The following is a 15,081-nucleotide window of genomic DNA, read 5'->3' as shown; positions in this document are numbered from 1 at the left end:
AGCACATTGGCATCCTATAGCTGTACTTTGTCTGCTGGCAATTGAACACAAGTTTCTGCTGTGGAACACTTAAGGATCAGTAAAGAAAAAAGATCTTCTAGGCTATTAAACATTTCAGGGGTAAAGATAGCTTTATAAACAATCACTGTTCATTAGACTTCCTGCAGAGAGCTCTGGTGTTATAATCTGATATCATACATGCTATCAGACATTACATCTCAAATGTTGGAAATTTTCAAGTGTTATCTTGCTAACCAAAGGACTGTGTTGAAATTTCTTGTCAGTGATGAGGGACACTTTATTCATATAAGTCCTGCAGCAGATTAATCTCACTTGACAAGTGTTGCACTTTGAGTGCCTAATGAGGGAGTTGAGACAGGACAAGTATCTCTTTAGAGAAGAATGATTTGAGTTTTGCCATGAGACACATCTTGGTACAGGTCCAAAGCTTGCAGTTCTAGGACAGACTTTTGGCATAGTGGAAATTGCGTGACTTATATATTAGAACCCTAGAGAACTATCCGTGTCCATTTTTGCTTTTATATAAACATTCATTCAGACTGGAAGCTGAAAAGGTGACTCTCTAACAAATTACCATATAAGTTTCTCATGATGAGGGCAGAGTTCCTGTTGGCCCTTTTAGACTTTATATTAGCCTCTTTCCCTGCTCCTCTCCCCAGAAAAAAATCCTGCTGTTATGAACGCTAGTGCAGGTCCACCCATTGTAGCAACAGTGGCTGTGCTAGAACAAGCAAGGTTGCAGATAGCCCCTAATATTTTAACTACTCTTTCTAATAACTCTATTCACACTGGGTGCTTAAAATGCTAGCGTCAACCAGTGCCTTGTCATGCCATCATTGCTATGACCAGAGGAGCTGCATTTATGTTGCCAACAAGGGAGACTTTTCCTGAAAAGAGTGTAATGCAGACAAGGTCTTACTGACATTACACCTGGGGGAGTTCTGCGCCAGTGTGCGCAGGCAGAATTCATGTCACCTGCAGATTTCTTTGCTTCCCTGCAGAAAAATGACTTTCTGACGGGGAAGCAAAGAGAACCCACAAGAGCGGTCATATGCCTCTCCCCAGTAGTGCAGGTGCTTAGTTTTGGGTGCCCAGAGCAGCTGGCAGAGAGGTTAAATCATTGCGAGGATGGGCTGGGGATTCCCTGACCGATGCCGGGTCAGACGCACGGGGTTGGGTGGACAAGGGTAGATCTTCTCCTCCCCACCCCCACCCCCACCCCCGACTCCCCTGCTGTGCCTTGCATTCAGAACCTGACCCTCACCCTGCCCAACCCTTACCCCCCACCGAGCCCCACTCCCCCCACCCCAGGGCTGGGGACGTCCCTGCCGGTAGCTCCTAACCTGTGCCAGGCTCAGCGGCTAGTTCCGGCTGGGCTGGGGGTGGGGAGGAGGAGCGCACTTCTCTTGCATGGAATGGCCAGGGCCAGGTCACCCCCAAAACTTCCCCCAGCTCTCCACATCTCCCTTCCCCACCCTGCTTCTTGCTCCCATTGATCCTCAGCATGTGTGGGAAAGGTCACTATACTGGGAGCGGCTCCTCTCTATGTCCAACCCCTGTGCATCTGAACGCCCCCCTGCACGCGGCCCTCCCCACTGAGCCCCACCCCCTGCATCCAGACCCTCCCACCAAGCCCCTGCACCCAGACTCCTCCCATTAAGCCCCCTGCACTCAAACTCCCACCCCGATGAGCCCCACTCCCTATGTACTTGGACCACCCTGATGAGGCCCCCATGCCTGAACCCCCATCCCACTGAGCCCCAACCAGCTGCGTCCAGACCCCCATCCCACCAAGCCCCACTCCCTTCGCACCCTGAACCCCCTGCCAAGCCCCCTCACACACACACCCCTGCTGAGCCTCAACCACCTTCACCGGGACCTCTCTACAGAGTCCCACTGCCTTTGCACCTGAAACCCACCAACAAGCCCATGTGCATCCAGATCCCTTGCCTCACCTGGACCCCTGACTAAGCCTCCTGCACCCAGATTGTTCCGCACACACTCCTCAGCTGACACCTGGATTCCCCCACACTAAGCCCCTCCACACTTGGATCCTGCCTGGCTGAGCCGGCCTGTCCAACCTGTCCAAGAAAATAGAGATACCAGTCATGTCTCTCAAAGCAAACTATGGAACTGAGTGTGCAACAGACGCTCTAAGGCCAGTAAAGCCCTTTGTTCATTCCAGGATAAGTCAGAAGGACACTATACAGATAGGTGAAACCTTGGGATATCCATTAAGGTTTCAGGCTGCCTCATTAGGACACAGCATGGTGGCAACTGAAAAATAAATGTGACATTGGGAAGAATGATGGTGGTTTTGCCACTTAAGTGTTTTTGGAAAAATGCTGGTGTTGCATAACTTCCTTTTAGCTAATTAAAAATAGAAGGGTATTATCAAAAATTCAACATACTTCATTAATTTCCAGCTGATATTACTGTTAGATTTTTTTTAGTATAGATGTAAATGTGTCTAACTGCAGGTTCCCTTGGAGATTGATCCAGGATAATATGACATGATGGAAACCTAAGATGGTGCCTTGGAGCTCTTAGCTCAGGGCTAAGCAAAATGATGATTAATTTAAGAAATTTGTATTGGAACATAATACCAAAAGTGTAGAGTGATCATTTTAGATGTAAATGTAGGCACTGTTAAGAATGTACATGCCAGCTTCATAATTTCAAATGCAAGGGGTGGGGTGGATAAATCAAACACTCAAAGAATCTAATTACATTCTTTGTGTAATAGCTACAAATTGTAATAGTTTTCTTCACCTTTTGGAAAGCTTGGTGGAACCTACCTGCTGTGTCAACAGTGTCATTTATTAGCTAATTTTAGTGTGCAACCCTAATATATCCTTGTTGTGTCAACGCAGTTATCAAACCTTGAAGACTATCAATTAATCCTGCTAAAACTTGGTTGTCATTATTAGTTTTTGATGGTAGAACTTCCATCCTTAGCCATTTAAACACATTACCTTTAAAAAAAAAAAAAAAACATAAAGACAAGACTTGCTAGTAGTCAACCTGAACTCTTGTGCCCCAGCTACGCTTCTGAAGGAGCCATGATTGAAAAATATTTTATTTATAAAAACAGTCAAATATGGCTGCCTTATGCATACTAACCTTTTAAACTGTATTAGTACATTATTTCTGTAGTTTTCATACAGAGTTCCATCATGTGTGGCCAGGGTGCTGGCTGGTAACCAAATGCCTGGATATAGAAGTAGAGTCACCCTCAAGTAATTCCCCATCTCCCACAAACAAAACCAGTCTGTCTGTAGACTTAATATTGGGAAAAGCCAGAGCCACAACTTCAACTACATTTAAGAACTATCCTGTTGAAGAAATGTTTTAAGGTAAGAAGCAGCAAAGAATCCTGTGGCACCTTATAGACTAACAGAAGTTTTGCAGCATGAGCTTTCGTGGGTGAATACCCACTTCTTCGGATGCAAGCAGTGGAGTGTTTTAAGGTACTTATTTTGTAGTGTGGAACTTTCAGTAATTCTTGAACAAAATCACAAACTCAATTATATTAGTTGTTATAATGTATCAAAGTTGTGCTAAAAGTCCAAATGCGCAATTCTAAGGCCATGGCTACACTTGCAAATTTGCAGCGCTGCAGCAGGGTGTGAAAACACACCCTCTCCAGCGCTGCAAATTGCGGCGCTGCAAAGCGCCGCGCTCCCAGCGCTGTATGTTATTCCCCACAGGGAGGTGGAGTACGGACAGCGCTGGGAGAGCTTCTCCCAGCGCTGGTGCTTTGACTACACTTAGCGCTTCAAAGCGCTGCCGCGGTAGCGCTTTGAAGTGCAAGTGTAGCCTCAGTCCTTTTCTAAAACGTCTTCCTTTTCTACTTGTGCTAGAGCTTACAATTCTAGTACTCTTACCAGTGCTGCTTCAGCCCAAATTGGAACTCTGCCTACGCAAATATTCCATCCTTAGTTCATGTGATAGCAATTGATTAGTAAGCCTCAGCTTGGGGTTTTTAAAAGCTGTCTGAACTCAGTAACAAATCATGTACTCTGAGTATTTAAAGTGCTTTCACCAGGTCTTGATCATGCTTTCTGTGATGGCATTAAACTGTTTCCTCCCATTTACTTTAAAGTAGTTACATTTTCAGTACCTGTTGTATCTGTAGCTGATGTCATTGATTGGCACCGGGACATATTCCTAGGTAGATAGACCTAAGGTGACAAGCCAATAGATAACTACATCTAATTTTTTTCTCAAAACAAGTTCTGTAACTTCAGATAAATATACCATCTGTGCATGATGGTAACTCTTGAGGATATTGGCATTCTAGTACAAAACTGGCAGACCTCTAGCTCTTAAGATGGGTTTTGTTTTGTTTTGTTTTTTTTGTTTTAGCCATTCAGGGCAACAGGTGAAGAGGGAGAAGGTGCCATTTTTCCATAGTTTCAAGGAGAACAGCATTTTAAGTTAAGGCTGCTACATGAAGTGAAACTTACACAAGTTGCACTCAAAGATTATTAAATGTACAAGAGTTAAAAGTTTGGGAATAACTTAAAGTTCTATAGATTCTAGTATCTTGAAGTTGTAACAGATTTGCAGGTCTTCAAATACATTTAGTGAAAGTTTCACAAACAGCCTTACCTGAGACCCCTTGTCCATGCCCGTGAGTCACTTGATGTTCAGAGATCTGAGAATTGGATCAGCATGCTAATCCATCTATTACGAGGATGGTAGGTCAGACAGGGAGTTTGGTGTTATAGTAGTCATTCATTCTTTTTAATTAAAAAAGCAGGCTGCATTTAATTTACGTTGTAGAAGAAATATATTAAGCGGCATGGATAGGCAAGAATACAAGCATTACGAAAGGTTACACGAGAGTCTCAATTTGACCATTTAGTGAATCTTCAAACCTTTTTTCAAAGCACAAGCAACCTTAAATCTGGCAATTCCTAACTTTCGAAGCATTTGCAACCTAAAGAATGTCCTTTTAATATTTTCTGCATGCAGTTCCCTAGTTTTTTTTTAAACAAATTCTGTTCTTTACAACTGTAACAATCTCCCATCATAAATAATCAGCAGAGTTTGAAACTGCACCTTTCACATTGAAGCACAAATGTCTACCACATGAGCTACAAGACTAACACTAGCTGGTAGCAGGAGAAAGCTGGTATCTGGGAGGTGGGATTGGGGCACTAGGACCAGATGCCGAGTCTATGGGGTAGTCAGGGGAAGCTTGGCCTGGCTCTCTTGCCCAGCCCCCAGTGTGGCTGCTCCAGCAGTTTCCTGGTGTTCCCATGCAGTGTCTGTTGCTGATTTGGCAGCAGAATAGACATGGTCTTAGGCCTGGGCTACACTAGCTGGGGGTGGGGAGGGGGGAAGGTTCGAACTAGGATACGCAACTTCAGCTACGCTATTCGTGTAGCTGAAGTCGAAGTATCTTAGTTCAACTTACCTGGCCATCCTCACGGCAGTGAGTTGACTGCTGCGGCTCCCCTGTCGACTACGCTTACTCCTCCTGCCGAGGTGGAGTATGGGCATCGATTTGGGGATCGATTTATCGCGTCCAGACGAGACGCGATAAATTGATCCTCAATACATGGAACACTACCTGTCGATCCAGCGGGTAGTATAGATGTACCCTTAGAATATTCATGTTCAGTTATTTTGGCTAACGTATTTCTCGGCAACACAAGTGAGAAGGGAAATGATTATTTTCAACCATTTATAGCTTAGCAAAACCTGAATGGAATTTAATGGGACAAAGAAAACAATTCTCTAGCCCAAGGACTTTCTCCCTACTGAATTTCAAAGACCTTCTGTAAACTATGGAGGTTTTAAGAGCTTTTCAGAAAAAGTCATGAATCTTTTATAATGGATAGTATTATGCAGTGCTAGGAAACCTAAATATATGGGTTAGTACCAGTTTCCCCTATAACAAAAACTGCAAAAGATGAAACCTGCATCTCACTGGAAATTATAACTGATCTGGGGAAATTACACTAGTATAAAGAGACAAGGTGTTCTAGACTTTTAAGAATTTAAACTGAGATTCTTTTTGTCATGATTTTCTTCATTGGAGTGGGTTGGTGAAGCAAATATATACTGAGTAGTTTGTTCTTTATTTTCAGAGGTATTGTTGCCAGTATTTTGGTTTTCTTATGTTTTGGAGTCACTCAAGCTAAAGATGGACCATTTTCAAGACCACATCCAGGTAATTTAAATCCATTTAACTTTTTTCCAAGTGTCTAATAAATTGCTAACTCTGTAGAAGTAATTTTACCATTTCATAAATTAGCCTCTAAGTTTGGATGTAAATGTTAGCGTTCGTAACTTTGTTTTATGGCATACTTCCTTTTATATGCAATGTAAATTCAATAACATTATGATGCAGCTACCCAGTAATCTTAATCCCACAGCTTCTGCCTTATACTGTAAGATCTCTCCTTTATTTATAGCCAACAGGTATTTCCAAGACTACTTCCCCTATTTATCATTTGGACACTTAAAAGGAATTTCAGATCCTTGCCAGATGGGAGCCCTAAACATTCCCTCTTTCTGTTGTCTGAAAACAACCCCCTAAAAAGGGGGAATAACAATTACTCTACACTGCATGCATAATATGTACTATCTGCTTTTTAAAATCAGCTAATTGCATAGGATTTACCCAGCTGTCCCTGGTCTGCATTTCACATTGTTAGCAAAAAGGCTCACATGGTCCCCAGTTTGGAGAAGGTAATCAAATCATCGCTTAAACCTCAGCTCCACCTTACCTTTGCAATTCCATTTTGGTATGTAACTGGACTATACTTCTGCTCCTTAATTGACAGAGGTAAACAATTTACTTGGTTATGGGACCGTTGTTGCAAGTAATCTGACAAATTACAAGAGGGCCTTTATTTTACTTTCTGTGCAAGATTTCTGCCCCATTGATGAAGTTTGTGCTGTAGGACTTCAGGAGTCTTTATAAAACAGCAACATAAAACTTCTATGTGTTGAGTCAGGTGAACTGTGGAAGTAATCAAACTTCTTGCTGCTGATTCTTTCCTTTTTCCTGACTATTTTTACATGTTGGTAATGATAATTTATAAAAATGGGGACAGTTGTGTAGACTTGCATATTCAACTTGAGAGCATAGGCTCTAACACTTACAGTTTTCTTTAACTGAAGCATTTCTCATTATTTCATCCTAACCTTTAGAATCATGGAATCAGAATATCAGGGTTGGATGGGACCTCAGGAGGTCATCTAGTCCAACCCCCTGCTCAAAGCAGGACCAATCCCCCGACAGATTTTTCCCCCAGATCCCTAAATGACCCCCTCAAGGATTGAACTCACAGCCCTGGGTTTAGCAGGCCAGTGCTCAAACCACTGAGCTTATCCCTACCCTCTTTCATGCTGGGAATCCTGTTTTTCCTAGGGAATGGCAGGCAGGTTAAAAAGAATCCTTGGAGAGAGAAATTTGAAGGCTGCTTTCTGCAAGGAGACAATTGAAGAAGTATAGCAGTTAACTTGAACTGTTTTAAGTTTAAAGCCCTACTTTCTAGATAGCCTATTGCATGGCAATTCTTTATTTTTTTTTATTCTGTGTATGAAAGATCTTGTTGTCTTGACTTCAGAGATGTTCTTGGAGATATGCTCCATACAGTTTTCAACTCTATAGCATCTAGAAATGTCTTCTACCTTTTGTAAACTATAGGTGGTTGAAAGCAGGAGAGTTATACTGACGCTTGTAGTTTTGATTCTGGTGAAAGATCTATGAAACGGTGGCTAAGGAAGCTTCTATGTGAATTTCATCATTTGAACAATGGTCATATTAATATCCAGACTAATTGTTCAACAGCCCAGGGAGCACACACTCAAAGTCAAGATAAGGCCCGAATAGACTAATTTACATAGATTATGCCCTGCATATCACAAAGAAGCTTTTATGCTCTCAGCTAGAGCTACTTTTACTAGAGCTGTTGAGCATTCTTTTCTCTATGCATGTTCCTTCTCAAAGTGGTCTGTTTAAAAACATTTTACAGTATTGTAATCTGAATGTGTTAACGCAGAGGTGGGCAAACTACGGCCCGCGGGACCCTCCTGTCCGGCCCCTGAGCTCCTGGTACAGGAGGCTAGCCCCCGGCCCCACCCCTGCTGTCCCCCCTCCCGCATAGCCTCAGCTCACTGCACCGCCAGCGCAATGCTCTGGGCTGCGAGCTCCTGGGGCAGCGCAGCTGCAGAGCCATGGCCTGCAGTGGCACGACTGTAGTGCCGCCGCCACCGGTGCTCCAGGCAGCTCGGTAAGGGGGCAGGGAGCAGGGGGGGTTGGATAGAGGGCAGGGGAGTTGGGGTGGGGGGGTGGTGGTCGAGGGCAGAGATGTGGATAAGGGTCAGAGTAGTCAGAGAGCGGAGAACAGGGGGGTTTAAAGGGGGCAGGGGTCCCGGGGAGGGGCATTCAGGAAGGAGAGGAGGGGTTTGATGGTGCAGTGGGGGGCAATCAGGGGCAGGGGTTCTGGGGGTGATCAGGGAGCAGGGGGGTGGATTGGGCAGGGGTCCCAGGGGGGGCTGTCAGGAAATGGGGGGGGGGGGGTTGGATGGGGCAGGAGTTCAGGGAGTGCCATCAGGGGGCAAGAAGCGGGGGGGGGGGTCAGGCCATGCCCTCCATACAATTTTGGAAACCTGATGCAGCCCTCAAGCCAAAAAGTTTGCCCACCCCATGTTAACGTCTTAGTTGCAGTAAATATTTACACTTGTATCTGGAATTCAAAAGTAGGCTGCCTCCTGACGTGCGTAGAGGAGGAAAAAAGGACTATTTTATGAATGAATGAGTGGTTATCTTGTTCTAGGCTAGTTCCCCAGCATAGTGTGTACTCTAGGGCCTGCTGGAGGCAACTGGATGTTCCTTTAGGAGGAGAGTCTGTTAGCCTCCAGCCTTCTCATGGATGGGGAGGCTCTTGCAGGCATGGAGGTGCATGGTGTTGCAGTCCACCATGGGAGATCTTTGTAACTAGAGAGTATACACTGGGAGATGTGGAATAGTAAGTTTATTGGTGGGGTGCTAATAAGGAAATGAGTCTTCAGTGACCCCCACTTCATGATTCTGTTATCCCAGGAGAAGTGTCTCATTATCCCAAAAGAGCTACAGCAGGGGTCAGCAACCTTTCAGAAGTGGTGTGCCGAGTCTTCATTTATTCACTCTAATTTAAGGTTTTGCGTGCCAGTAATACATTTTAATGTTATTAGAAGGTCTCTTTCTATAACTCTATAATGGAAAACTAAACTATTGTTGTATATAAAGTAAACAAGTTTTTTTAAAAAGTTTAAGAAGCTTCATTTAAATTTAAATTAAAATGCACAGCCCCCCGGACCAGTGGCCAGGACCTGGGCAGTGAGAGTGCCACTGAAAATGAGCTCACGTGCCATAGGTTGCCTACCCCTGAGCTACAGCATGGCTTGCTGGGTATATATCACTTCCTTTATGGGTTTGGTTTTAAATCTTGCTGTCATAAACAGATAGTTAAGGGTTCACCTAGCCTAGCTGACACCTGACCAGAGGAACCAATGAGGGGATATGATGTTTCAAGAGGAAGGAGGGAAGTTGTTCCTTTGTTCTATTCATTAAGTCTGTGCCGGAGTGAAAAGATCCAGGAATCAACCAGGGTAGTGAGTATTAGAGAAGGAATGAATTAGCTTATGTTTATTTCCTTTTGTGACTTTGTCTTTTTGCATTAGAGGGATAATCAAATTGGGTTTTCTTTTGTGTAACTAAGGTTTTTGCCCAGGGGAACATCCTCTGTGTTTTGAATCTGTTGTCTGTGAGGGTAGTTTGCATGCTAATCTCTGAGGTATTTCTTTTACCCCTTTTCCTTAATTAAAAGTCTTCTTTTTAAGAACCTGATTGATTTTTTCCTTGTTTTAAGATCCAAGGGGTTTGGATTGGTGTTCACCAGGAAATTGGTGAAGAAGTCTCTCAAGGTTACCCGGGGAAGGGTTACAGTAGGGAGGGAGAGATTTTGCGGGGGGAAGACAGTGTTTTCCAAATGACTCATAAACAGCTGTTTTAAACAATTTGGTGGTGGCAGCATACTGATCTAAGCTGGTAATTAAGCTTAGGGGTTCTCATCCAGGTCCCCACATCTGTACCCTAAAGTTCAGAGTGGGGGTGAAACCTATGACACTTGCTAATAACCAGATTTGGGGGAAATGGTCTATCTTGTAGCCCAATGTCCCATGATGAAGCTCTTCAGTATTCTGTTTCCAGTGGTGGTGTAGCCGTGTCGGTCCCAGGATATTAGAGAGACAAGGTGGGTGAGGTAAAATATTTTATTGGAGCAATTTCTGTTGGTGAGAGCGACAAGCTTTTGAGCTCCACAGCACTCTACTTCAGGTCTGGGAAAGGTAGATAGCTGTGATACGCTTTCCTTTGTTAACCTTTCCTCATCGGTCTGGTTTTCTAAACCTTTTATCATTTTTGTTGCTCTCCTCTGGACTCTCTCTCTACTTTATCCATATGTTTCTTAATGTGCCCAGAACGAGACACAGGACTTACTCCAGCTGAGGCCTCACCAGCGCTGAGTAGAGCAGAACAGTTACTTCCATGTCTTACATATGACACTCCTGTTAATGCAGGAAAGGCTAACATTCTGGGGTGCAACTGCATCATATGGTTCACTCATGTTCAGTTTGTGATCCACTATAACCCCCAAATCCTTTTCAGCAGTACTACTGCCTAGCCAGTTATTCTCCATTTAGTAGCTGTGCATTTGATTTTTCCTTCCTAAATGTAGTACTTGTCTTTACTGAATTTCATCTTGTTGATTATCAGACCAATTCTTCAATTTGTCAAGGTCATTTTTAATTCTAATCCTGTCTTCCAAAGTGGGTAGCACTTCTGGTGCCATTAATAAATTTTATAAGCATACCCTGCCCTCCTTTATCCAAGTCTTTAATGAGAATATTGAATAGTATGGACCCAGGACAGAGCCCTGCAAGATCTCACTAGATATGTCCTCCCAGTTTGACAGTGAACCGTTGATAACACTGAGTATGGGCTTTGAGTTTAGTTGTATACCGATCTTATAAAGAGCTGTCTAGCTGTAATTGGTATGGTGAGGACTTGAAGCAGACACTCCTGAAGGAAAACCATCCTTAGAAATCAGAATCCAGACAGTTCTCATTTTCTGGCTTGGGCATGAGGGATTTATGCTAATCTTCACAGGGTATGTATATTAATTGAGGGGAAAAGAGGTAGGAGGCTTCCTTTTTAATACTTCACAGATCTGTCAAATAGCTTAAAAACAGCAACCTGACTGGTTCCACTAGCATCTCCCTCCCCTAGACTTCCCATGTAGCAAAATCCAAATCTAGCTTCTGACAAAGCATTGACCCCATATTGGGTTGGGTGGTATTTATAGTCTAGATGCTTGAGGCAAAAAGCCTTGGTGCTTTGAATAAAACTTGCAATTGGTATCTTTCAATCTGAGATTCTTCTAACTTGGAAGCATTTGAAGGCATTAATTGAAGGGAGCCAACTCTTGATATAGTCCTCTCAAAAACTATCCCGGAATTGATCTTGCTTACTAATGCCCAGAAACAAAAATTTGATAGATATCTGGTATTCTATTCCTTTCCCAAGGGCTATCAAGGTTGGTAATATCAGACTAGTGAGGAGACACTGACAGTTGTTGAAGGGGAACCCGCAATAGTAAGCAAGAACAAAGCAACTTGCACTGTACAAATTACATTGCACGTTAGTGTTTTTCCTTGAGGGAAAATGCTCTAATAAGGTTGCATAGTGTTGCATAGTCTCATAGTGTTGCATGACTGAGAAAAAGGGCAACATGAGTAATTTTGGACAAGTCCTGTGATTATTATTAAAAGGCTAGTTTGATAATCTGTATGCACTACTTCTGTGGTGTGCTTTTCTCTTAGCTGGTTATTCCAAGAACATATTTTCTCTCTGTTAGTAAACTTGCAAATAAAACTACCGAAGTTAATCTTCAGTCTGAGTTTGGAAGTTACGAAGTAGAAGCTCTGAACTCCCACTTATCCAGGTCAGAGCTACTGTTTGTCCGCAACATGCAAAGTAGGCCATCCTGAGAAGATTTATTTGCAGTTTTGCTGAAAATGATCACAACCTCTCACATCTGAAGCTATTTTTAAGATGGTGTTAGGAGCAGTCTGTTAGAAAAGAAACTTTTTTAGCCCTGTGATAGGTTTGCTTTACTCAATTCAGTCTTAAAAAACAGCACGCAAAGCAGCCATTTATTCCGTAAGGAAATACTGTCAAGGTTGGTAGGACTAATATTTGATATTTTTCCTTATTGATTTGCAGAGTGCATGTAATCCTGTTTAAAGTAATTGTGTGTGTTTTTCTAAAAATCCAGTCATTGTCCAGTGAAGCACTGATGAGCAACTCTTATACAAAATCTGTGTATTTGTGTCAAAGTTCCTCCTGGTTTCCTTTTTTCCATAGGGCTTTTAATGTCTGATTTGTAATATTAGAATTGTTTACCTGCCTTCACTAGAACTAAGGACTAACCATGAAAAAAACTAGTGGAAGTTGAGGAAATGATGTCCCAGACATGCAACAGCTAATTCTCTCCACTTGACCATTTGAATGCTGATTCTCTTGTAGAGAGTCCTGTTTGCCCAGAACCAGTCAGGCCAGATATCCAGGTGTAGCCCTGGAAAGGCAGGGTTCTTGAGAGAGCTATCAAGAAAATCTCCCAGGAATGATTACTGATTGGAGGACCTGGGTGTTATCCAATCCCAAATCAAAAGTTCTTTTAACTGCTCCCCATTATGTAAACCAGTGGACATGGTTAGATGAATTGGTCACATACTAGTTGGAGCTTTCCCTGAGGTGTTTATCTCCTCTAATGGATGCTTCGCCATAGAGGTGGGCTAAGCCAAAACTCTGGATCACAGTTCACAGCATGGAACTTTCTAATGGCCCTAATCCAAGCTCTTGACATACAGGAGAGTTCACATACAGATTGCAAGCTCCCAAGTGTTTAGGTTCAAGGTGTCTGGCTCTGACTGTTAGAGGGAGTTGACATTCCGATCCAGGGGTTTGATTTTATTATTTATTTGTATTGCAACGGCACCTAGGAGCCCTAATCACAGACCAGGATCCCATTGTGCTAGGCGCTGTACAAACATAAAAACAGTCTGAGGCCCCAATCTCTTTATGCCCCATTTCTGTCTCCTAAATTTCACTTGTGTAGATCTTGAGAAAAGAAGAGGAATGAATTAGGATAGGATCCAGGTCCTGAGAGGTTGCCCAGGGCACCCACAAAGGTTGGATCCATGGGAGGCAGACGGACCTATTGCTGGAGTGTTAAGGACTTGAAGTTGGAGGTGGGATTGGCAGAGCAGGGAGCCAGAAGTGCCAATGATACGCTTTTATTTGTGTACTTTTTTGCTTGGATGGGACTCCAACGTCATACTGGTTGTGGGAAGGTGACTCTTGATGGAGGGGACACAAGGAGGGTGGAACACAAAGGAACAGTTGTTACCAGGTGTCTAGAATGGACCACACTGAGAGTTCCACACTCAGAGCAGACTTCAAGAAACAGGGCAGGCACATCCCAAAACCTGATGGTTTATTCTATAATTAGATTTACCAAACTAGTAACAAGCTTCTGTAACACCACATTGGTTAACAAGGAGCCAAACGTAGTCCCTTTTAGGCATTCCAGTTCTTAGTTCCCTTCCAGACAAACTGGTCTAATATAGTGAGAAGTTACTGAAAACCCAATTCACCATATGTGAGGTTCTACCAATCCCAAAGGATCAGACTTACACCCAGGTCGATATATATTTCAGATCCTACCCAAATATCATGCTGTCAGCCAATCCTTAATAAACTAACTAAGAATTTATTAAGAAAAGAATAGAGTATAAATGATTAAATCATATACTTACAAAGATTGCAAAGTCCTTAGATCAGCTTTGTAGCAGTGATGGAATAATCTGCTAGCTTGTAAAAACTTTCTCTGGTAACGTCCAAAGATTGGAAGATCCGCAGTCGGTTGTCCAAAGTGCTCCTTTTAGTTGTAAATCCATAGCCCAGAGAATTGGAGCAGAAATGAGGCAAAACGGAGATGACTCTGGTTTCTTTTATATCCTCTGCCATATGCATGGAAAGTTACTATCCCAAACAATGCCCATAGACTCTGTGTATGGAAAGTTACTGACAAAGATGGAGTCAGGGATCACATGTCCACATCACATGCCCTTACATGTTTTGCTGAATCACAGGGGTGGCCATTGGCTCCTTGCTATCTGAAGCCTCCTCAGGAAGAGCTATCTGAAGAGTTGATTCTTAATGGCCCATCAAGCTTGAATAGTTCGTTCACAATGGGCTGGCAAGAGTAGTTGTAAACTACCTTGAAGAACAAACCCATTTGAAATGCAAATACATAGCCAATATTCATAACTTCAGATAGAGCAGTGGGTCTCAAACTTTTTTATTGGTGACCCCTTTCACACAGCAAGCCTCTGCGTGTGATCCCCCCTAATAAATTAAACACACTTTTTAATATATTTAACACCATTATAAAGGCTGGAGGCAAGCAAGGTTTGGAGTGGAGGTTGACAGCTCGCGACCCCCCTGTGTAATAACCTCGTGACCCCCTGAGAGGTCCCGACCCCCCGTTTGAGAACCCCTGAGTGATGTTACATGGATTTAACCAGGTTAAAGAATGAGGAGTACCTGTGGCACCTTAGAGACTAACCCATTTATTTGGGCATAAGCTTTCGTGGGCTAAAACACACTTCATCAGATGCATGCAGTGGAAAATACAGTAGGAAGATGTGTATATATACACAGAGAACATGAAAAAATGGGTGTTGCCGGACTGTAACCTTTCCATTGACACCTTACATTGTATGCTTTGTATAACAGTGGTAGCAACAATGATACAAATGAACATCTTCAATCATACAGCATCACAACGGTATTTTATAAAAACGTGTTGTCTGAGGTTAAGACCTCATTCTCAAACAGGTTAGCTAACTTCCCGTAGTTTGCATTGTCTCTATAGATTTTGTCGTGTAGTTACTGTTAAACCCTTTGCTTTTTTTCTTAACCTTCTTGTA

At 43.0% G+C, this 15,081-nt stretch overlaps 1 protein-coding gene across 2 annotated transcripts in view; it reads left to right on the top strand.

The window, feature by feature from the left end:
• The window catches only part of PTDSS2 (phosphatidylserine synthase 2), a 72,578-nt gene that overhangs the window by 27,979 nt on the left and 29,518 nt on the right, over positions 1 to 15,081 (top strand). For both annotated transcript variants that reach the window (XM_039535684.1, XM_039535685.1), the window contains exon 3: positions 6,123 to 6,205. In XM_039535684.1, the coding sequence (XP_039391618.1) occupies positions 6,123 to 6,205 (83 nt within the window). The remainder of the gene's footprint in view (positions 1 to 6,122; positions 6,206 to 15,081) is intronic.

This window comes from Mauremys reevesii, linkage group 4 (genome assembly GCF_016161935.1).
Source record: "Mauremys reevesii isolate NIE-2019 linkage group 4, ASM1616193v1, whole genome shotgun sequence".
Lineage (NCBI taxonomy): Eukaryota > Metazoa > Chordata > Testudines > Geoemydidae > Mauremys > Mauremys reevesii.
Note: the sequence above shows the minus strand (reverse complement) of the source record. Positions and strands in the feature narration are given on the sequence as shown.